The 24,834-nt window shown below is 41.9% G+C and overlaps 1 protein-coding gene across 2 annotated transcripts; it reads left to right on the top strand.

Annotated features, from left to right (window-relative positions):
• The first annotated feature begins 1,504 nt into the window (after positions 1 to 1,504).
• On the top strand, positions 1,505 to 23,846 carry psmc5 (proteasome 26S subunit, ATPase 5). 2 transcript variants are annotated; one of them, XM_055921902.1, is made up of 12 exons: positions 1,505 to 1,606; positions 2,292 to 2,363; positions 2,483 to 2,552; positions 2,794 to 2,891; positions 3,012 to 3,068; positions 3,390 to 3,620; positions 4,011 to 4,137; positions 4,384 to 4,574; positions 9,375 to 9,473; positions 10,315 to 10,425; positions 16,252 to 16,338; positions 23,680 to 23,846. In XM_055921902.1, the coding sequence occupies exons 1-12, from the start codon at positions 1,580 to 1,582 to the stop codon at positions 23,731 to 23,733; spliced, it is 1,224 nt and encodes a 407-aa protein (XP_055777877.1). In that variant the 5' UTR covers positions 1,505 to 1,579; the 3' UTR covers positions 23,734 to 23,846. The 2 variants fall into 2 exon arrangements, with proteins under 2 accessions (XP_055777877.1, XP_055777882.1); XM_055921907.1 differs by lacking the exon at positions 1,505 to 1,606 and adding an exon at positions 1,653 to 1,783.
• The last annotated feature ends 988 nt before the right edge of the window (positions 23,847 to 24,834 follow it).

The raw sequence follows: 24,834 nt of genomic DNA on the forward strand, positions 1-24,834 counted from the left end.
AGATGTTGTACATGTGAAATTGTCTCATTCCGAACTTTATCCACATTGTTAAATTCCATTTTGTGCGACTTGCCGATAAAGTTAATAACACAATTTCATGTGTACCACATATGCGCCACTATACTGATAGTGTTCCCGTTTCTAAAAGCATGTATTTGGTTGTTTCTAGTGCTTTTTTATTTATTTTTTCAAGCCCCCATACTGTAGAATGAGGATGAGGAAGTATATTGTCGGTTGGTGTAAGTTTATCAAAAAACATGTGAAATTGCAAAAAAAGTGTCTGAACACTTCCATAACATACCATTTACATCCAAAATACAGATTTGTTTGTAAAAAAATAAAAATAATAGTTAACCTTTTAAATGTGTTGGTTATACACCACAAACAGATCTGGGACCAGGCTATGTTTTAAGCTGTACAGAGGAGGCTTAAGAGCTGGCCTCTCGTGCAAGCCCAATGTGTTCGTGTTCAGGCTGGTTAAGAAGCCTGTTGCCGTTTACAGAAAAGGATTGCTTAAACCGGTATGACTGGTCTTTCCTGTTTATTACTCTCCAATAACGGCCAAACTAACTACACATGTATGTCCTTGTGTGCTGCTAGGAGTTGGCTTGAACAAACTTGTGTTGGAATAGACAAGCCAGTCTGTTTAACTTATAAGTCAGAGAACATATACTCAATGCCAGTCTCTTTGAAATGCATTCAAAACTTAAATAATTATTTATCCTATACACTGAGTGTACAAAATATTAGGAAAACCTTCCTAATACTGAGTTACACACCCTTTTGCTCTCAGAATTCAATTTGTCAGGGTTTGGACTCTACAAGGTGTCAAAAGCATTCCACAGGGATATTGGCCCTTGTTGACTTGAATGCTTCCCACGGTTGTGTCAAGTTGGCTGGGTGTCCTTTGGGTGGTGGACCATTCTTGATACACGCGGGAAACTGTTGAGTGTGAAAAGCCCAGCAGTGTTGCAGTTCTTGACACACTCAAACCGGTGTGCCTGGCACCTACTCTATACCCTGTTCAATGGCACTTAAATGTTTTGTCTTGCCAATTCACCCTCAATGGCACACATACACATGTCTCAAGGCTTACAACTCTTTCAATAACCTGTCTCTTCCCCTTCATCTACACTGATAGAAGTAGATTTAACAGGTGACATCAATAAGGGATCATAGCTTTCACCTGGATTGACCTGATCAGTCTGTTATGGAAAGAGCAGGTGTTGCTAATGTTTTGTACGCTCCGTGTATGTATATTGCACGGTATTGATATAGCTAATATGGTACATCAGGCCCACTCCAAGGACCATGCAAATTGATTTTACAGTCTTCAACAAATTTGGCTGGCACAGCTTCTCGAAATAGTTATGGTATTTGCAACAATGACATAAAAAGATCATAAACTTGCTTTTAATATTATATTATTACCTTCATTTCAGTTTAGTGTTTGACTGTACTACACCTCCAGTACAGCAGGCGGCAGTAAGCTTCAATTTTAATAGTAAAAACATTTACTGAAGAAGAGATTTGTGTTTCGGAAGAACGCTTTCGTCCAACGGAAGTTTTGATTTTTAAGATGGCGCTGGACGGAATGGACCATCATGTAAGTGATTTTTTTTGTCCTTACTTTATTATGAGTTGTTCACACTTGGGGAATGTTGTAGATACGGCATTGAATAGAGACACTTAACATTGTGTTCTGTGAAGTTGGTACTTGTCAGAAGTTGATAAAACCGTTTTGAAGAGAACAAAACAGTTGTCAAAATAGAGAATCCTGACGGTTTGCTGTCTCATTGTAAACTAACGTTAGCTAGCTAGTGATCTACTTTTAGCAAACTAGAAAGCTAGCTAACGTTAGCTAATCTAATTGATCGTTTGCTTCAATGACATTCCTTATTTGTGGCTATAAATGACTCAGCATAAGTTAAGTAAAATTAACAAAAGTATTGCTACCTAGCTATTACGCCTAACGCTTTAGCTTCTTTAGTAAAGATACTTTTAAATACTTTATGTTTTGTAGCTAGCTGACGTTAACTGCGTATATTAACCATGTCAGTTAACTGTAGTACATATTTAGCCGGCTATATTTCCTAGAGGTGTATTTGGTAAATGTTAATTTCGGGTTTTGCTATATAATTAGGCCTGTACAGCTAGCTACAACGTTAGCCACCATGATGTTAGCTAATTAGCCAGCAAGCTAACATTAGCTAGCTACGTTGTTTACTTGACAACTTTACAACAAAGTTAAAGGATCTCACTGTTATTGCATGTCTGACTGTGTTTTGCAGATGGAGATGGAGGACAGTAAAGGTGGTTCTGGTCTCCGGCAATACTATCTGTCTAAAATCGAAGAGTTACAGGTAAGCAAACACAGATTTTCGTTAAATTGACTGTTAGTTAAACCTTGTCTATTGACACCATAGTGACACTGCTAATATCCTTTGTCAAGATTAGAAGTATCTGGTCTTTCTGCTTCCAGTTGACAGTGAATGACAAAAGTCAGAATCTCAGACGTCTACAGGCTCAGAGGAATGAACTCAATGCAAAAGGTAGGAATGATTGTTAGCTATCCAGCACTTTTTAATTGAACAAAAAAAACCAGCTGAACTTCAAACAGTGTAGCTAGCTAGTACTTAATTGTGACAACTTAATTGTAGCAGTAATTGTGGCTTATAAAATGTAAATGTTGTCAGACTAAGTAAATTGATTGCACTCAAACAAAAAAGCACTCAGAAACATGCACTTTATGAATTGGCAGTCATTGTTCAAATCTATTTGCTTTGTCCCTAGTGCGTCTCCTTCGTGAGGAGCTGCAGTTGCTACAGGAGCAAGGTTCATATGTTGGAGAGGTGGTGAGGGCCATGGACAAAAAGAAAGTGCTGGTCAAGGTGTGTAGAGTATCCTTGTTTTGCAGAAATGTAGGCCTAACAAATTTTTACAGTTGTATACTGTAGTTGCATCTAGATGACACTGACAGTTTACTACTGTAACTACTTAATTGTCTCCAGGTCCATCCAGAGGGGAAATTTGTCGTAGATGTGGATAAGAACATTGACATCAATGATGTAAGTATGGACACGTTGTTGATATTTGACCCCAATGTGATGAGAACTTAATGTTTATATGTACAAAGGTACATGTACATCTGTGTACAGACAGATTAGTAACACACAACCAATAATTTAACTATAGTATTTGTTTTTGTCAAATTGGTTTGAGTGTTAAGGGAACAAAATTCAGTTGAACAACAAATATCCCCATCCAATTCAGGTGGCTGGACAGAAAGAAAAAACATAACACAACTGAAATTAGGAATAAATGCAACATACTTCCTCATGATTCAGGACTGTATCACACTGATTTACCCCGCTGCCCATTCCTACCAGGTGACTCCAAATTGCCGTGTGGCGCTGCGCAACGACAGCTACACCCTGCACAAGATCCTGCCCAACAAGGTGGACCCGCTGGTCTCACTCATGATGGTGGAGAAGGTACCTGACTCCACCTACGAGATGATTGGTGGCCTGGACAAGCAGATCAAGGAGATCAAGGAAGTGATCGAGCTGCCAGTCAAGCACCCAGAGCTCTTCGAGGCTCTCGGCATTGCACAGCCCAAGGTGGGTGGCCCTTTATTGGGTTATTGGTTAATTCACAGGTCATATCAACTGTATATGTTACCCAGTACACACTATGAGCTTTGAAGGTGAACTAAAACAATTGCTTTTTGCATTTGACTTGACCTTGTACTATCTTAAGGATACAACACTCCCAAAATCAAATGTTTGTCAGACTTTTTCATACCGTGTTGGTTGTCCTAAGGTATTGTTCTGTCAATGCCACACAGCATTTATCACACATTAACCTCAGTACTATTGATTCCCAGAAAGAACAGAAAAAAGTGACACCAGTTAATTCTAGTACAATTATACTAAAATCCATCATGACGTTTGAGATGCACTCTGTCATGTTTTGGGATGTCTAGCCTCCCTTGTGTGTCTCACCACCAGGGTGTGCTGCTGTACGGACCCCCAGGCACAGGGAAGACCCTGCTGGCCAGAGCCGTGGCCCACCACACCGACTGCACCTTTATCAGGGTTTCTGGCTCGGAGCTGGTGCAGAAGTTTATTGGAGAGGGTGAGTCATCAATGATCATTCAGTCAGCCATTTTGGTAACCGTTCGACAGGTTTCCCAAGTGTCTAGTAATTCCGTAATGACGGGATTTCCAGAATCGGGGAGATATTTTGCTGCTTCCGTTCTCCAAACAGCCTGCTGTTTAGCCAGCTCCAGCACGTTTAAGCCCATTTCAGTCCATTTATTATTTGTTTTTCCACTAACATCACACTGCTGGCTGTAACTCTGCTCTGTCTTCCCCATCCCAGGTGCCCGCATGGTGCGCGAGCTGTTCGTCATGGCCCGCGAGCATGCGCCCTCTATCATCTTCATGGACGAGATTGACTCGATCGGCTCGTCGCGTCTGGAGGGGGGCAGCGGGGGCGACAGCGAGGTGCAGAGGACCATGCTGGAGCTGCTGAACCAGCTGGATGGCTTCGAGGCCACCAAGAACATCAAAGTGGGTGACACGTACATACACACAGATACATCACTGTCGTCTTATGCTTTATAATGTGGCCTAATCTACAATAACACGATCACTCTATATAACACCACACACCTTCTCTGCCCCTTTACTTAATGTGTATCCTATTCCTCTGCTACAACACACTTGGCACCGCTTCTCTCCGCTGATTGATTTCTGTCACTCTCCTGTTGGTACTGTCTGACAACACTTTCTTTCTACGCTCATCATCAATCACACTATAGCTACTCTATTGTCCTCTACTCACTGTCCTCCCACCCACTCTAGCCCTCTGCAACCTATCAATCTGTATTTGGATGTTCTCTGATGCTATAAACAGACAGAACTAGTTTTTTTTTTAATGAAGATGATTATATAGAAAGTCTGGGACGGGTAGCACGTCTGGTGAACAGGTCAGGGTTCCATAGCTGCAGGCAGAACAGTTGAAACTGGAGCAACAGCAAGGCCAGGTGGACTGGCGACAGCAAGGAGTCATCATGTCAGGTTGTCCTGACGCATGGTCCTAGGGCTCAGGTCCTCCGGGAGAGAGAAAGAAAGAGAGAATTAGAGAGAGCATACTTAAATTCACACAGGATACCGGATAAGACAGGAGATGTACTCCAGATATAACATACTGACCCTAGCCCCCCGACACATTAACTACTGCAGCATAAATACTGGAGGCTGAAACAGGAGGGGTCAGGAGACACTGTGGCCCCATCCGATTATACCCCCGGACAGGGCCAAACAGGAAGGATATAACCCCACCCACTTTGCCAAAGCACAGCCCCCACACCACTAGAGGGATATCTTCAACCACCAACTTACCATCCTGAGACAAGGCCGAGTATAGCCCACAAAGATCTCCGCCACGGCACAAACCAAAGGGGGGCGCCAACCCAGACAGGAAGATCACGTCAGTGACTCAACCCACTCAAGTGACGCACCCCTCCTAGGGACGGAGTGTATGACACACACCGTTATAATAGATAAAGCAGATCGCATTCATAATTTCTCGTTAGATAATTTTTTAATATGAAGCTTACCGGTACTATATATTTTCTCAAGAGGTTTGAGCCAGCCATGTGTGTTTTTTTATAAAGAAGCACAAAAAGCAAAATGGGAGCTTTGTGAGGTGAGTTCTCTCAGCAGTGCAACTTAAGTGAGGGGACAAGTTACACTGTTTGCCAGCAATATATCTTATAACTATTAATTTAACTATCTAAGATGTGCCAAATCAATTTGGCACATCTTAGATGTGGACAACTAAGCACCGGACAACTAAGTGCTGTTATTGTGCAGTGGAAACGTCTAGGAGCAACAACGGCCACATAAGCTCACAGAATGGGACTGCCGAGTGCTGAAGCATGCCGTGCGTAAATATCTTCTGTACTCTGTTGCAACAATCACTAGAGTCCCAAACTGCCTCTGGAAGCAACGTCAGCACAAGAACTGTTCGTCGTAAGCTTCATGAAATGGGTTTCCATGGCCGAGCAGCCGCACACAAGCCTGAGATCATCATGCGCAATGCCAGGCATCGGCTGGAGTGGTGTAAAGCTCGCCGCCATTGGACTCTGGAGCAGTGGAAAAGCGTTCTCTGGTGTGATTAATCACACTTCACCATCTGGCAGTCCGACTGATAAATGTTTGTTTGTCGGATGCCAGGAGTACACTATCTGCCCCAATGCATAGTGCCAACTAAAGTTTGGAGGAAGGATAATGGTCTGGGGCTGTTTTTCATCACTGAATCTTAATGCTACAGCATACAATGACATTCTAGACGATTCTGTGCTTTCAACTTCGTGGCAACAGTTTGGGGAAGGCCCTTACCTGTTTCCCCATCGAACATCTTGGGATGAATTGGAACTCCGACTGCAAGCCAAGCCTAATCTCCCAACATCAGTGCCCGACCTCACTAATGCTCTTGTGGCTGAATGGAAGCAGGTCCCTGCAGCAGTTCTCCAACATCTAGTGGAAAGACTTCCCAGAAGAGTGGAGGCTGCTATTGCAGCAAAGCTGGACCAACTCCGTATTAATGCCCATAATTTTGGAATGAGATGTTCGACGAGCAAGTGTCCACATACTTTTGGTCATGTAGTGTACTTGTTAGCGTTTTGTCATTCTGATAAGTTACTTTTTTTTTTGCTTTTAAAAATAGCGCCCCTTATGCACTACCGGTAATACCGTATATCCTGGGATGGCCCATGCATAGTATGAAGGTATTGAAATCTGGATACTGCCCAACCATACTTTTAAAGAGGCTAGTGTAATATTTAACATGTTCAGCTACTTAAGACGTTGGCGCGAATCTAGGTGTTGCCTTGTTAAATTTCTTGATTTCTAAAAACTAAGGAATAATAATCTCATTGATTTCCCAAACTCAGGTCTGGTCTTTCGTGTCTGCTTTGCAAAGCGTTCTCGGAAGTATCGTGATGTTGGACCTCTGGGTTTAGAAACTCTTTGGTATAGTTTAAACAACATTACTGATTTTAATGTTTTCAAAATGAATATTTTAATGACTAAAAGCATTTGTGTCCATGTTGAGCACTTCAGTGTTTTTACCTCTTCTGAGGCTGCTGACGCACTGGCTCCAAACTGATGTCCACATCTATCTGGGGCAGATAGACGGGGAGACGTTGATCGTGAGACACTGTCAGCCAGCTGGTAAAGGCAGGGCACCATAGCGCCTCCCACAGCCTCGGACCCGTCAGCGTGGTTCCTCTCTAGGACGCTGGAGGGTGGGGGTGGACCGTATGTACAGTACCTGTCAAAAGTTTGACCACCCACTCATTCAAGGATCTATTTGTACTATTTTCCATATTGTAGAACTATGAAATAACACATGGAATCATGTAGTAACCAAAAAAGTCTAAATTTAAATAGCAAATAGCAAATAGCAACCCTTTGCTTTGATGACAGCTTTGCACACAATTCAAGGCAAAGGGTGGCTACTTTGAATAATATAAAATATAGTTAGATTTAACACTTTTGGTTAAATGATTCAGTGTTTTGATTTCTTCACTCTTCTACAATGTAGAAAATGGTAATATAAAGAAAAACCCTTGGAATAAGTAGGTGTCCAAACTTTTGACTGGTACTGTATGTACGGAGAGAGAGTAGTCCAACACCACACAGTATGACAGTCAGACCCTTAACTCTAGCAAATGGAAAATAGTTTGAGGGGCTCTCTAACAGTACAGTTGTATAGTACGGTGACATGACTCTACCTCGGCCATGAGAAGAGTCGCCCAGTTTGGTGAAGAACATGTTGGAGCTCGGCCTGTGGACGCTCCATCTAGAGGAGCGCTCTCCCTCACCCCTTCCCTGCCTCACCTTGTCGTCTCCCTGATCAAGAGCAAGTGCCCTCAGCCTGGTGATGTGGGGTGCCTGGTCTCCACGCTGGGTCTCACGGTGGCAGCGGGGCCGAACCTGTAGTTTGACCTGGCAGACCAGTGGCGCAACATTGGAGATGACTTCGCCCTCTCCACGCTGCTGCATGTCAATAGGCTGGAAGACCCAGTGGTGCTTTTGTTAACAGGAGCAATTGAAGAGGGAAGTGACTCCTGGGAGGAGGTGGAACAAAGCTCTACCTTCTTTCACACTGTTGCCTGGTCAGCTAGCAACGTTTCCCAAGGGAGAGGCTTGCACCCTTCACAGTAGTCAACCTCATGCCTGGAGGAGCTACACTACTGAGGAATTACTTCTCCATAGTTTGTGAAGAATTTAAATGAAGCTGCTCTTAGATTTTAGGATAAATATTTCAATCATTTATATATTTTTTTTATTGAAATTCCATACATTTTGAAGGATACAAAATTCAAATGTTACAAAAATCTATACAGACCCGCTGACCCCTGGGGGTCAGCCTTGCACTACCCTGTGCTCTGTCCAGCTCGATGGGGCTCCTGTGCTTACTGTAATCGCTGCCAAAAGTGCTTCAACAAAGTACTGAGTAAAGGTTCTGAATACTTATGTAAATGTGATATTTCTGTTTTTATTTTAATAATTTAGCAAAAATGTCGACCTCGACAACCCCCCCACCCCTCACTAAACCACATCTCTTCACTCTTATCAGTGCCTGCCATGTGATTTCCTTTACTCAATACGTTCCACCTACAGATAACCATTAACTTCTGGTGTAGAAACTAGACTGGTACTCAATATTCCAATAGAATACCTGATAATTAACAATATTTCAAGTTTAGAACTCATCACTCTCATGCAACTCTCATCACATCTCATACTTGTCTCTATTTTTCTGCTGCTTTGAATGATGCCCAAGTCCACATTGACTGCTAGCCAGTTACATTGCTAACTATTGTTTTCACTATATACTTGGATTTCAAAGGTTTCCATTTCTAGAGAGAACCTCTAAACAAAATGCACAGAAACTTGCGCAATTGTAAATGCAAGGCTACTCGACTATAGTAATCAAAGTCATTGTGATTGAACTAACTAGCATATTTATTTATAGCTAGCATACTGCATACTAGCATATTCTATTTATAGAACACATTTTTGGTCTAGAATAGCTGGGAATAATTTCTGTGTTCAAGCATGTTAATTCCCTAAACCCTTTCTGTCCAATGTTCTTGCAATTTACAACCTACCTTTAACACTGCAATTATATTTTCTCCCCTTTACGTGAAGTAATGTATTGAACATGTTTTTTAAAGGTGATCACATAGGGTTAGCCTAACATGCTAACATATAGAAAAGTGCATACCGAAGAAGTCTATATGGAAAAGGCTGAATAAGACCAAAAGGACTAATACTGTGTTTGTGCTTTCTCAGGTCATCATGGCCACCAACCGTATTGACATCCTGGACTCTGCCCTGCTCCGGCCCGGCCGCATCGACAGGAAAATAGAGTTCCCACCTCCCAATGAAGAGGTCAGTACTGTTCCAGCATGTTTTTTTAGCCCCTCAAATATTATGATAAAACAAATATGAATAATATACAACTAGTAGAAATCTGCCTTTGGGCCGGGATTCTATCTGTCAGCTATGCACCTTTTTTAAAGGGAATGTTTGTTAAACCTCATTCACGGTAAACGTTGCATATGTCGTGTCAATCAGAAATTACCTTTAAATGCTGTGTGATATGAAGCAGATTCTTTGCTGATCGTAAAAAAATAGATTGTTACATATCGGGATATGATTTTTTACGATATCTTATGGTTTTGAAAATAGTGCAATATTATTTTTACTCTAGTTGGCTGTACCTGCACCAAAACGCCAGTATTTTTCCTTCATGGTTCTCCATCTTTTTTTAAAATCTGGAGGCAATTTGTTTTCAGCTCTTTTATTTCCATTACCGTTCAAAACTCGTTTCTTCATTGCTCTCTTGTACCTCTGCAGCAGACATATGGTGAGCAATATGTTTGGTACATTGAATTGCAAAATCTGTATCTAATTGCAATACATAACATATCTTAACCTAATTATCGTGATCATTTCTAATAGTGAGATCCCTTGCATTTTCCAGCCCTATTAGAATTTCTTCAGGAATATAAAGTGTTGTATTCTGGCACCATTTTTTTTATATATATTTTTTTAATTAAGATTTATTTTTAAATAAAGGATTTATACCATTGAGTCTAGTCCAGCATCCTCGCTCTCTCCTCACGCTCTGAAATGTGTGTGTGCATTGACACTCGTTCAATTTCATGTGAGCAGCTTGCTGCTACAGTGTCGTAATTCTAGCCCCGTCCCATTTATTTCTGCTCCACAGGCTCGTTTGGACATCCTGAAGATCCACTCAAGGAAGATGAACCTGACGCGTGGTATTAACCTGAGGAAGATTGCAGAGCTGATGCCAGGAGCCTCCGGGGCTGAGGTTAAGGTGAGAGACTGAGACACAAGGTTTGGAATGGGGCCAACCATATGAAGGCTACCACAGGGCTGAGACACTTTGGAACGGTGTTCAAAGTATGAGGGCTAGTAAGGGAAGTATTTTAGCCTCTACCCATTAGGCCTGTGGTCATCACTTTTTGACCCACTACCCCCCAAAAATTAGTGCTTCGAAGCTCGAGACCCCTCCCGCAATCCCTGCACCAATGAAGCCTGTCATTACATGCATAAACGATGACGCATTTACAGAAATAAACTACATTTTACACCTGCATTTTGAGCTCAAGGCCATTCATGTTACAGTGCATGAATTGCTTTGAAAGTATTCAGACCCTTTGAGTTTTCACATTTTGTTACGTTCCAGCCTTATTCTGAAATGGACTAAAGTAATTTTCCCTCATCAATCTACACACAATACCTCATAAAAACAAAGCGAAAACAGTTTTTATGTTTGCACTTTTATTAAAAATAGTTACCTTATTTACATAAGTATTCAGACCCTTTGCTATAATATTCTAAATTGAGCTCAAGTGCATCCTGTTTCCATTGATCATCCTTGATGTTTTTCTACAACTTGATTGGAGTCCACTTGATGTGGAAAGGCACACACCTGTCTATGTAAGGTCCCAGAGTTGACAGTGCAGGCCAGAGCATAAACCAAGCCATGAGGTCGAAGGAATTGACCGTAGAGCTCCGAGACAGGATTGTGTCGGAACAGATCTGGGGGAGAGTACCAAAACATTTCTGCAGCATTAAAGGTCCCCAAGAACACAATGGCCTCCATCATTCTTAAATGGATGAAGTTTGGAACCAAAATTCAAAAGGCACTTGCACATCGGAGCAAACTTTTTGCAGGTGCATAGCAACAGTTGAACAAGATTAATGAAAAAGGAAACCGCACACTGCTCTTGATAGTACCACTGATCTTTTATAAGCTTACGTATCGGCCTCACGGACTTCGTCTGAGCTCTTTCGTTGTTTTTCCCCAAAATTCTATTATGGGGTATTGTGTGTAGATTGATAACTAAAAAAAGCAATTTAGTCCATTTTAGAATAAAACAAACATAACAACATTTGGAAAAAGTCAAGGTGTCTGAATACTTTCCGAATGCATTGTATAATCACAAGTGCTTTATTTGCTTCAAAATGTTAAGCTAACAATGGGTAGGCTTATGCTTTTTGCAATTATCTTTAAAAAGTTTGGCCTATTGCCCTCATACACCACCATTTGAGTCTTGGTTTTAGCTTAATAGCCTACCTCCGTGTCAGTGGATGTCTATTTAAAGAGTTCATGGTGGTTGGAGGAAGTGACCAACAAATCTATGGATATAGCAGTCTATAGTCTTAATTGTCTGTCAAACAGGTAGGCCTACCTCTTTATTTTTCTTAAATAGAAGAAATCGTCTCCAACACATCTCTCTTGTTGTTAGTAATTAAAATGAAGACTGTTGAAATTAATTATGCCTACTCCGATTTGACCACTTTCAGCACCATGAGCTGTCTATTTTCGCTTGATTGTGCCACGGCGGCTGCTTTAAGTTTCAGCACCACAATCTAAGTTACTCATCTGGCTTATTGTGAGGTCATTTTTAAATGACTACCCGATCTCTCTCTCTCTCTCTCTCTCTCTCTCTCTCTCTCTCTCTCTCTCTCTCTCTCTGTACCCGACACATATACTGTAAGATCTGTTAATTGAGCAGATTAAACCTCAAAGACCAGGGGAGGTTTTCCTATGGTTCGCAAACAAGGGCACCTATTGGTAGATGGGAAGAAAAAAGGCATTGAATATCCCTTGGAGCCTGGTGACGTGATTTAATTACGCTTTGGATGGTGTATCAATACACCCAGTCACTACAAAGATAGGCACCCTTCCTAAATCGGTTGCCAGAGAAGGAAACAGCTCAGGGATTTCACCATCAGGTCAATGGGGATTTTTAAAATGGTGAGAGTTTAATGGCTGTGTTGGGAGGTTACTGAGGCTACGTCAACATTGTAATTACTCCACAATATTAACAAATGGCAGAGTGAAAATATGTAAACTTGTACAGAATAAAAATATTCCAGAACATGCATCGTGTTTGCAATAGGGCACTGAAGTAATGCTGCAAAGAATGTGGCAAAGAAACTGACTTTTCCTCCCCAATACAAAGTTTTGTTTTGGACAAATCGAACACGAGTACCATTCATATATTCAAGATTGATGGTGGCTGCATCATGTTAGGGGTATACTTATTGTCAAGGACCAGGGAGTTTATTTAGGATAATAATAAAGGGAATAGAGCTAAGCACAGGCAATATCCTAGAGGAAAACCTGTCCACTCTCCACCAGACACTAGGAGACAAATTTAACTTTCAGCAGGACAATAACCTAAAATGCCAAATATACATTGGAGTTGCTTACCAAGACAATGTTGAATGTTCCTGAGTGGCTCTGTATTTTCTGCTGACTTACCCCACCACCACAGAAAGCACTAAGCTAGGCTGAAACACCTGCATTTTGGAGCTCCCTTACCCAATAAAGCAAACAAGAGTCCATGTTTGTATGCGGCTTTATTAACTCAATGATATACACTGCTCCAAAAAATAAAGGGAACACTAAAATAACACATGCTAGATCTGAATGAATGAACTATTCTTATTAAATACTTTTTTCTTTACATAGTTGAATGTGCTGACAATCACATTTGATTTCCATTGATAATTTGTGTGTATCAACCCATGGAGGTCTGGATTTGGAGTCACACTCAAAATTAAAGTGGAAAACCACACTACAGGCTGATCCAACATTGATGTAATGTCCTTAAAACAAGTCAAAATGAGGCTGTCATCTGTATGACCTCCCTACAACGCCTGGGCATGCTCCTGATGAGGTGGCGGATGGTCTCCTGAGGGATCTCTCGGTACCTAATGGCAGTCAGGCTACCTCTGGCGAGCCCATGGAGGGCTGTGCGGCCCCACAAAGAAATGCCACCCCACACCATGACTGACCCACCGCCAAACCGGTCATTCTGGAGGATGTTGCAGGCAGCAGAACGTTCTCCACGGCGTCTCCAGACTGTCACGTCTGTCACATGTGCTCAGTGTGAACCTGCTTTCATCTGTGAAGAGCACAGGGCGCCAGTGGCGAATTTGCCAATCTTGGTGTTCTCTGGCAAATGCCAAACGTCTTGCACGGTGTTGGGCTGTAAGCACAACCCCCACCTGTGGACGTCGGGCCCTCATACCACCCTCATGGAGTCTGTTTCTGACCGTTTGAGCAGACACATGCACATTTGTGGCCTGCTGGAGGTCATTTTGGAGGGCTCTGGTAGTGCTCCTCCTTGCACAAAGGCGGAGGTAGCGGTCCTGCTGCTGGGTTGTTGCCCTCCTACAGCCTCCTCCACATCTCCTGATGTACTGGCCTGTCTCCTGGTAGCGCCTCCATGCCCTGAACACTACGCTGACAGACACAGCAAACCTTCTTGCCACAGCTCGCATTGATGTGCCATCCTGGATGAGCTGCACTACCTGAGCCACTTGTGTGGGTTGTAGACTCCGCCTCATGCTACCACTAGAGTGAAAGCACCAGCAGCATTCAAAAGTGACCAAAACATCAGCCAGGAAGCATAGGAACTGAGAAGTGGTCTGTGGTCACCACCTGCAGAACCACTCCTTTATTGGGGGGTGTCTTGCTAATTGCCTATAATTTCCACCTGTTGTCTATTCCATTTGCACAACAGCATGTGAAATTTATTGTCAATCAGTGTTGCTTCCTAAGTGGACATTTTGATTTCACAGAAGTGTGATTGACTTAGAGTTACATTGTGTTGTTTAAGTGTTCCCTTTATTTTTTTGAGCAGTGTATATTGTTTTTGACATTGTTTGCAAACTGAGATGTGACACATTGCCGAAATAACAAACAGGCAAGCCTTTTTTTTTGCTCTGCCCTTGAATGACGGTTCGCCACTGCACTTTGGCTGTCTACCAAAAAAAAATATAAAAAATATATATATATATATGGACAAATATTCTACAATCCAGGTGTGCAAAGCTCTGACTTGCCTAGAAAGTCTCTCGGCTATAATTGCTGCTTTGAGATTTGGACTCCAGACCAAAGGACTGATTTCCACCAGTCTTCATGTCCATTGCTCATGTTTCTTGGCCCAAGCCAGTGTCCTTTTAGTAGTGGTTTCTTTGCAGCAATGAAGGCCTGAATTCATGCAGTCTCCTCTGAACAGTTAATTAATGTTGATGTGTTTGTTACTTGAACTCTGCAGCCCAAATAAATGCTTCAATCTGAGGTGCAGTTAATTCCAATGAACTTACCCTCTGCAGCAGAGGTAACTCTGGGTCTTCCTTTCCTGTGGCGGTCCTCAGAGCCAGTTTCATCATAGCGCTTGATGGTTTTTGCGACTGCACTTGAGGATTGACTGACCTTCATGTCTTAAAGTAATGATGGACAGTCTTTTCTTTTTGCTTATTTGAGCTGTTCTTGTCGTAATATTGGACTTGTTCTTTTACCAAATAGGGCTATCTTCTGCATACCGGCCCTACCATGTCACAACAGAAGTGACTGGCTGAAACGCATTAAAAAGGAAAAATTCCACAAAGTAACTTTTAACCAGGCACACCAGTTAATTGAAATGAATTCCACGTGACTACCTCATGAAGCTGGTTGAGAGAATGCCAGGTGTGCAAAGCTGTCATCAAGGCAAAGGGTGGCTACTTTGAAGAATCTCAAATATAAAATATATTTTGTTTAACACTTTAGTGGTTACTACATGATTCCATGTGTTATTTCATAGTTTTGATGTATTCACTATTCTAAAATGTAGAAAAACAAAAACCCTGGAATGAGGTGTGTCCAAACGTTTGACTGGTACTGCACACAAACCATGTCTCAATTGTATCAAGTCTTAAAAATTTCTTTAACCTGTCTCTGCCCCTTCATCTACAGTGATTTGAAGTGGATTTAACAGTGACATAAATAATCATAGCTTTCACCTGGTCAGTCTTTCATGGAAAGTGCAAGTGTTCCTAATGTTTTGTACACTCTGTATATTAGTGTCTTATTTTATTGCGATCTATTTTGTGTAGATCGTTGACAAATGATGACAATTTAAATCCGTCTTTATCCGTCTTTGTAACACACCAAAATGTAGAAAAGGTCGAGGGGTGTGAATACTGTATGGACAATACAAACATGTACTCTGTTTTTGCCAGGCAAAATCGGAGAAGATTAAATGAGTGCTTGCTGGTCAAGACGCTCAACTTTTAGTTTTTGACCCACAGATTCAGTTATTTCGAGGCCTATGGTGTTGCACCAAATACTAGTCTATGTTAGTAACGAGATCAAATTGGCAAAGGTATATCAAATACAAATGGTGTAGCCTATTATGTGAATGAATATATTCAGTTAAACACTCACAACCCCCCCCCCCCCCCCCCCCCCCCCCCCCAAACCTGGGTCGGACCCCCATTTTGGGAACCGGTGGGGATCTGTTTAACCATTTTACATTTTGTCTAGTTCAGTGTAGTGGACACGTCCCACAGGGTTTTACATTTACGAGGTATGACTAGAATATTATAATAGAATACCCACTGACTTGATACTCCCCAAGTTATAGAATGGGGCCCACCACATTAGGGCTTGCATATGCACAAGGGCAGAATATGTCAAATTAGCCATCCTGAAACCTCTAGCCTAGGAATTTGTCACCCTGTTTCTGGAGTGCCTTAGTGTTCGACCACTGTGGGTCTTAATGACTTTGTCACTATGTCATTGTTATTTCACCATGGTAAACCTGTATTTGTGTTTCTGTTCCCTCTTACGTCTCAGGGTGTGTGCACAGAGTCTGGGATGTACGCCCTCAGGGAGAGGAGAGTGCACGTCAACCAGGAGGACTTTGAGATGGCTGTTGCCAAGGTTAGTCTTCTGTCCTGTTTATCTGTCTCTCTCACTGTCCATCACTCTCCAAGAGACCGTTTGTCTCGGTTTTACCTTATTCCTCTTATCCCCACATTCCTTATATATCGTTACTAACTAGTGTTGATCAGAGATTAGGTGTACATTCTTATATCTATACTGTTCTCAGATCTGTTTGTCTTTCCAACTACTGTGCTCATTGTCATGCCAAAACTGACGTGACAACAACTATATAGGAGTTGACTATACACAGCTCAAACAGATTTGGGTCAGACAAACTTACATCTATCTTATCATTAAAATGGACAGACAAATCCTTTTCCCCTTGATTTGTTTCGTTTTGCTTATCACTGATAATAAAATAAAATGTTATTTGTCACATGCTTACTTATGGGCCCTTCCCAACAATGCAAAGAGAAAGAAAATAGAGAAATAATAGTAAAGTAAAACGTTCAATATAAGTAATAGATACACAATGAGTAACGCTATGTACAAGGGTTAATAGTACTGAGTTGATGTGCAGGGGTAGGAGATAATTGAGGTAGGCACACAATATATACAAAAGTATGTGGACACCTCTTCAAAACAGTGGATTCTGCCATTTCAGCCACACCCATTGCTGACAGGTTTATAAAATTGAGCACAGTCATGCAATCTCCATAGACAAACATTGTCAGTAGAATGGCCTTACTGAAGCGCTCAGTGACTTTCAACATGGCACTGTCATAAGATGCAACTTTTCCAACAAGTCAGTTTGTCAAATTTCTGCCCTGCTAGAAATTTCCCGGTCAACTAAGTGTTATTGTGAAATGGAAACGTCTAGGAGCAACAATGGCTCAGCCGCAAAGTGGTAGGCCACACAAGCTCACAGAACGGGACCGCCGAGTGCTGAAGCACATAAAAAAGCCTAAGATCACCATGCGCAATGCCAAGTGTCAGCTGGGGTGATGTAAAGTTCACCACCATTGCGCTCTGGAGCAGTGGAAACGCGTTCTCTGGAGTGATGAATCATGCTTAGCCACCTGGCAGTCCGACGGATGAATATGGGTTTGGCGGATGTCAGAAGAACGCTACCTGCGCCAATGCATAGTGCCAAGAGGAATGATGTTCTGGGATTGTTTCATGGTTCAGGTTAGGCCCCTTAGTTCCAGTGAAGGGAGATCTGAAGGGAGACGCAACAGCTTGCAATGACATTCTAGAGGATTCTGCGCTTTTAACTTTGTGGCAGCAGTTTGGGCAAGGCCCTTTCCTGTTCCAGCATCACAATACCCCTGTGCCCAAAGCGAGGTCCATACAGAAAATGTTTGTCAAGATTGGTGTGGAAGAACTTGACTGACCTGCACAGAGCCCTGACCTCAACTGCGAGCCAAGTCTAATCGCCCAACATCTGTGCCCGACCTCACTAAATGCACTTGTGGCTGAATCGCAGCAAGTCCCCGCAGCAATTTTCCAACTACTAGTGGAAAGCCTTCCCAGAAGAGTGGAGGCTATTATAGCAGCAAATGCCAATGATTTTGGAATGAAATGTTCGGCAGGTGTCCACATCATTTTAGTTATGCAGTCTATGTACCGTGCATTCGGGAAAAGTATTCAGAGCCCATGACTTTATCCTCATTTTGTTACGTTACAACCTTATTCTAAAATTAAATCGTTTTTATCTCATCAATCTACACACACTACCCCATAATGACAAAGCAAAAACAGGTTTTTCAACATTTTTGCAAAGTTATTAAAAATAAAAAGATGATATGACATTTACATACAGTTGAAGTCGGAAGTTTACATACACCTAGGTTGGAGTCATTGACTCGTTTTTCAACCACTCCTCAAATTTCTTGTTAGCAAACTATAGTTTTGGCAAGTCGGTTAGGAATTCTTTGCATGACAAGTACTTTTTCCAACAGTTGTTTACAGACAGATTATTTCACTTATAATTCACTGTATCACAATTCCAGTGGGTCAGAAGTTTACATACACTAAGTTGACTGTGCCTTTAAACAGCTTGGAAAATTCCAGAAAATGTTGTCATGGCTTTAGAAACTTCTGATAGACATAATTTGAGTCAATTGGAGATGTTCCTGTGGATGTATTTCAAGGCCTACCTTCAAACTCAGTGCCTCTTTGCTTGACTTCATGGGAAAATCGAAAGAAATCAGGCAAGACCTCATCAAAAAATTGTAGACCTCCGCAAGTCTAGTTCATCCTTGGGAGTCATTTCCAAACGCCTGAAGGTACCACATTCATCTGTACAAACAATGGTATGCAAGCATAAACACCATGGGACCACACAGCCGTCATACTGCTCAGGAAGGAGATGCGTTCTGTCTCCTAGAGATGAACGTACTTTGGTGCGAAAAGTGCAAATCAATCTCAGAACAACGGCAAAGGACCTTGTGAAGATGCTGACAGACACAGCAAACCTTCTTGCCACAGCTCGCATTGATGTGCCATCCTGGATGAGCTGCACTACCTGAGCCACTTGTGTGGGTTGTAGACTCCGTCTCATGCTACCACTAGAGTGAGAGCACCACCAGCATTCAAAAGTGACCAAAACATCAGCCAGGAAGCATAGGAACTGAGAAGTGGTCTGTGGTCACCACCTGCAGAATCACTCCTTTATTGGGGGTGTCTTGCTAATTGCCTATAATTTCCACCTTTTGTCTATTCCATTTGCACAACAGCATGTGGAATTTATTGTCAATCAGTGTTGCTTCCTAAGTGGACAGTTTGATTTCACAGAAGTGTGATTGACTTGGAGTTACATTGTGTTTAAGTGTTCCCTTTTTTTTTTTGAGCAGTGTATATCCACACTATAACAAGTCCTATATCGATAACAAGTCCTATACCGCTCAGCAAGGAAGAAGCCACTGCTCCAAAACTGCCATTAAAAAAGCAAGACTATGGTTTGCAACAACACATGGGGACAAAGATCATACTTTTTGGATAAATGTCCTCTGGTCAGAGGAAACAAAAATAGAACTCTTTGGGCATATAGACCATTATGTTTGGAGGAAAAGGGGGATGCTTGCAAGCCGAAGAACACCATCCCAACTGTGAAGCACGGGGGTGGCAGCATGTTGTGGGGGTTCTTTGCTGCAGGAGGGATTGGTGCACTTAACAAAATAGATGGCATCATGAGGGAGGAAAATTGTGGATATATTGAAGCAACATCTCAAGACACCAGTCAGGAAGTTAAAGCTTGGTCTCAAATGGGTCTTCCAAATGAACAATGACCCCAAGCATACTTCCAAAGTTGTTGCAAAATGGCTTAAGGACAACAAAGTCAAGGTATTGGAGTGGCCATCACAAAGCCCTGACCTCAAACCTATAGAAAATTTGTGGGCAGAACTGAAAAAGCGTGTGTGAGCAAGGAGGCCTACGAACCTGACTCAGTTACACCAGCTCTGTCTGGAGGAATGGTCCAAAATTCACCCAACTTATTGTGGGAAGCTTGTTGAAGGCTAGTCGAAACGCTTGACCTAAGTTAAACAATTCAAAGGCAATGCTACCAAATTTTTATTGAGTGTGTAAACTTCCGACTACAACTAAGTATTCATACCCTTCACTTTTAAGCACCTTTGGCAGCGATTACAGCCTCGAGTCTTCTTGGGGCGACGCTGTATGCTTGTAACACCTGTATTTGGAGTTTCTTCCATTCTTTTCTGCAGAACCTCTCAAACTCGGTCAGGTTGGATTTCAGGTCTCTCCAGAGGTGTTTGATCGGGTCCGGGCTTTTGCAGGGCCACTCAAGGACATTGAAACTTGTCCCTAAGCCACTCCTGTGTTGTCTTGGCTGTGGGCTTAGTGTCGTTGTCCTGTTGGAAGGTGATCCTTTGCCCCATTCTGAGATCCTGAGTGCTCTGGAGCAAATTTTCATCAAGGATCTCTCTGTACTTTGCTCCATTAATCTTCCCCTCGATCCTGACTAGTCTCCCAGTCCCTGCTGTTGAAAAACATCCCCACAGTATGATGCTGCCATCACCATGCTTCACCGTAGGGATGGTGCCAGGTTTCCTCTAGATGTGAGGCTTGGCATTAAGGCCAAAGAGTTCAATCTTTAAAAAAATAATTTTTCACCTTTATTTAACCAGGTTGGCCAGTTGAGAACAAGTTCTCATTTACATCTGCGACCTGGCCAAAATGAAGCAAACCAGTGCGACAAAAAACAACAGTTACACACAGGATAAACAAAAGTACAGTCAATAACACAATAGAAAAATCTATATACAGTGTGCAAATGGGAGTAAGGACGTAAGGCAATAAATAAGCCATAGTAGTGAAGCAATTAACTTAACAAACTAACATGGATGTGCAGATGATGATGTGCAAGTAGAAATACTGGTGTGCAGAAAAGTAAATAAAAACAATATGGTGATGAGGTAGGTAGTTGGGTGTGCTATTAACCAGAGAATCTTGTTTCTCATGGTCTGAGTCTTTAGGTGCCTTTTGACAAACTCTAACACGATACCCAAACCGGCTGCGCGTGTGCGCTATCGTGCATAAATGTATTTTGTCCCCCCACACCAAACGCGATCACGAGACGCAGGTTAAAATACCAAAACAAACTCTGAACCAATTACATAAAATTTGGGGGCAGGTCGAAAAGCATTAAACATGTATGGCAATTTAGCTAGTTTGCACTTGCTAGCTAATTTGTCCTAGGATATAAACATTGAGTTGTTATTTTACCTGAAATGCACAAGGTCTTCTACTCCGACAATTAATCCACACATAAAGCGGCCAACCGAATCGTTTCTAGTCATCTCTCCTCCTTCCAGGCTTTTTCATCTTTGAACTTATATGGTGATTGGCATCTACACTTTTACCACGACAACCGGCAAAACATTTCGTCTTTCAATCACCCACGTGGGTATAACCAATGAGGAAATGGCAAGTGGGTACCTGCTTCTATAAACCAATGAGATGGGAGAGGCAGGACTTTCAGCGCGATCTGCGTCAGAAATAGAAAACAGTTATATTTTAGCCTTTGGCAACGCAGACTCTCGTTGGCGCACGTGAGCAGTGTGGGTGCAATAATTGAATAACATGGATTTCTAAATTTATTTTGCGACGCACGCGATGTGTCCGGTCTGGTCAGCATGTAAGCGGGCTGTTGTGCCTTTTACTGAGGAGTGGCTTCTGTTTGACCACTCGACCATAAAGGCCTGATTTGGGTGAGTGCTACAGATGGTTGTCCTTCTGGAAGGTTCTGAACTTTGGGTGGCCTTTGGGTTCTTGGTCACCTCCCTGACCAAGGACCTTCTCCACAGATTGCTCAGTTTGGCTGGGCGGCCAGCTCTAGGAAGAGTCTTGGTGGTTCCAAACTTCTTCCATTTAAGAATGATGGAGGCCACTGTGTTCTTGGGGACCTTCAATGCTGCAGACATTTTTTGGTGTCCTTCCCCAGATCAGTGCCTCGACAATCCGGTCTCGGAGTTCTACAGACAAATCCTTCGACCTCATGGCTTGGTTTTTGCTCTGACATGCACTGTCAACTGTGGGACTTGATATAGACAGGTGTGCATTTCCAAATCATGTCCAATCAATTGAATTTACCACATTTGGACTGCAATCAAGTTGTACAAACATCTCAAGGATGATCAATGGAAACAGGACACACCTGAGCTCAATTTCAAGTCTTAGCAAAGGCTCTGAATACTTATTATGTAAATAAGGTATTTATATCTTTTTTTGCAAAAAAATAATGAACCCGTTTTCACTTTGTCATTATCAGCTATTGTGTGTAGATTGAGAAAATATTTAAATCATTTTAGAATAAGGCTGTAACATAACAAAATGTGGTAAAAGTAAAGGTCTGACTACATTCCGAATAAATTGCCAGTCAAAAGTTTGGACACCTACTCATTCAAGGATTTTCTTTATTATAGAGTAATAGTGAAGACAAAAATTATGAAATATCACATATGGAATCTTGTAGTAATCAAAAAAGTGAACACATTCAAATATATTTTATATTTGAGATTCTTCATATTAGCATCCCTTTGCCTTGATGACAGCGTTGCACACTCAACCAGCTTCATGAGGTAGTCACCTGGATTTCATTTCAGTTAACAAGTGTGCCTTGTTAAAAGTTTACTTGAAATTTATTTTGTTCTTAATGCATTTGAGCCAATCAGTTTTGTTGTGACAAGGTGGGGGGGTATACAGAAGATAGCCCTATTTTGATAAAAGACCAAGTCCATATTATGGGGAGAACAGCTCAAATAAGCAAAGCGAAACAACAGTCCATTACTTTAAGACATGGTCAGTCAATACGGATTTTTCTTTAAAGAACTTTGAACGTTTCTTCAAGTGCAACCATCAAGCGCTATGATGAAACTGGCTCTCATGAGGACCGCCACAGGAATGGAAGACCCAGAGTTAACTCTGCTGCAGAGGATAAGTTCATTAGAGTTACCAGCCTCAGAAATTGCAGCCGAAATAAATGCTTTAGAGTTCAAGTAACAGACACATTTCAACATCAACTGTTCAGATGAGACTGCGTGACTCAGGCCTTCATCGTTGAAATGCTGCAAAGAAACTACTACTAAAGTAAACAAATAAGAGACTTGCTTGGCTCAAGAAACACGAGCAATTGACATTAGACCAGTGGAAATCTGTCCTTTGTTCTGATGAGTCCAAATTTTTGGTTCCAAAGACATCAAAAAGACAAGTCACAGAGTGGCGGAATAAATTAAACTACACACACGTTTGTTTCCTCAACACCGGAGAGCAACACCTGTCCGTTGAAGTTCACAAAGCAAATATTGCATTCAACAATTTATGACCTGCAACATGGTCAAGCAAGTGAATGTTTTCGAGGGGCGTTGTCGTGCCCTCTTCATGACTGTTGGGATGTTTGGACCATGATCTTTCATTAGTGATGTGGAAATGAGGAACTTGAAGCTCTCGGCCTGCTCCATTACAGCCCCGTTGACGTGAATGGGGGCGTGCTCAGCTCTCCCTTTCCTGTAGTCTACGATCAGTTCCATTGTCTTGCCGATGTTGAGGGAGAGGTTGTTGTCCTGGCACCACACTGCCTACCTTGACCACCTGGGGAAGTCCCATCAGGTCCCAGGGTTCTTAGCTTAGTGATGAGCTTGCAGGGCATTGTGGTGTTGAATGCTGAGCTGTAGTCAATGAACAGCATTATCATGTAGTGTTCCTTTTTGTCCAAGTAGGAAAGGGAAGTGTGGAGTGCAAGAAGGATTGTGTCATTTGTGGATCTGTTGGGGGCAGTATGCGAATTGGAGTGTGTCTTGGATGATGGTGTTAGAATGTCTCCTTTTTATAAGGTAAATGATCACCGGCTAATGACCCCTATCCTTTGTGTCTTTCCAGGTGATGCAGAAGGACAGCGAGAAGAACATGTCCATTAAGAAACTCTGGAAGTAGAACTTTGCGATTTTTTTTTTTTGGACCCCAACGCAGATATTTACCCGCAGTCACATGTATATTTTTCTTCTTTTGTTTAGGGTTGGTTTATAATTGTTACCTAGTTCATTCTAGTTCATTCTAAAATAAATTATCTCCACACTGAGAAACAAGTCCCCCATTTAATTTTTTCTGCTGTAGCCTGGTTCTAGATCTGTTGTGCTGTATACCTAACAAGACCATAGGGGGTTGGCTATACAGCACAAACTGATCTGGGACAAGGCTACCTCTCCTGAGGCTTGATTATAATAGGTATTGTGTATTTTTTTCGTAAGGCAAGACCAGAGGGGTATACTACAAACGGGATCAATGAGTTGACCAGCTGACTTTGATAAACAACCAGTGACGGTACGTGGGTAAAATAACTGAGGAAGCCAAGCCAGTAAAAAAGACATATTATAACCTATGTTCTGATAATTGCGTTGTTTGCTCTATAACCCATTCGTTCATATGCCACCGTGATATTCAATAAGGGAAAGACATCAAAAAGACAAGTCACACAGTGGCGGAATAAATTAAACTACATATACGTTTGTTTCCTCACGAAACCGGAGAGAAACACCTGTCCGTTGAACTCCACAAAGCAAATATTGCATTCAACAATGACCTGCAACATGGTCAAGCAAGAATGTTTGACAGTTTACTAAAACTCATTTAGAAACACAGAGTTTTCAAATCAGCACAAAGACAACAGGAGCTCTGCCTCTGCGGTGCCAGCACCATTTTAACTTAAAAATGTAAACATCACATCAAGGCTATATATGCTTAGTTTAATAAACTGAAAAAGATATCAAAAACAATTTAGTTCAATGTTGCTAAGTATTATGTGGCTGTCCATGGTATGTTTGTGTAAGTTAAATATATATAATTAAAAAGTAGACTAGTTGAACGCCAATGCCATCATGTTGGCAAAACGAGCTATGACTGTCATACAGTACACTTTTATTTTTTGTTGTCATAGGTTAACTAACTAAAGTGCTTGCTAGCCTAAATCCCTGGCATGGGCAACAATGAACCAGCGAAGTTAACCTGAGCCTACTTAGCTACATCTAGGCTACTTAT

Source organism: Salvelinus fontinalis, chromosome 1 (genome assembly GCF_029448725.1).
Source record: "Salvelinus fontinalis isolate EN_2023a chromosome 1, ASM2944872v1, whole genome shotgun sequence".
Lineage (NCBI taxonomy): Eukaryota > Metazoa > Chordata > Actinopteri > Salmoniformes > Salmonidae > Salvelinus > Salvelinus fontinalis.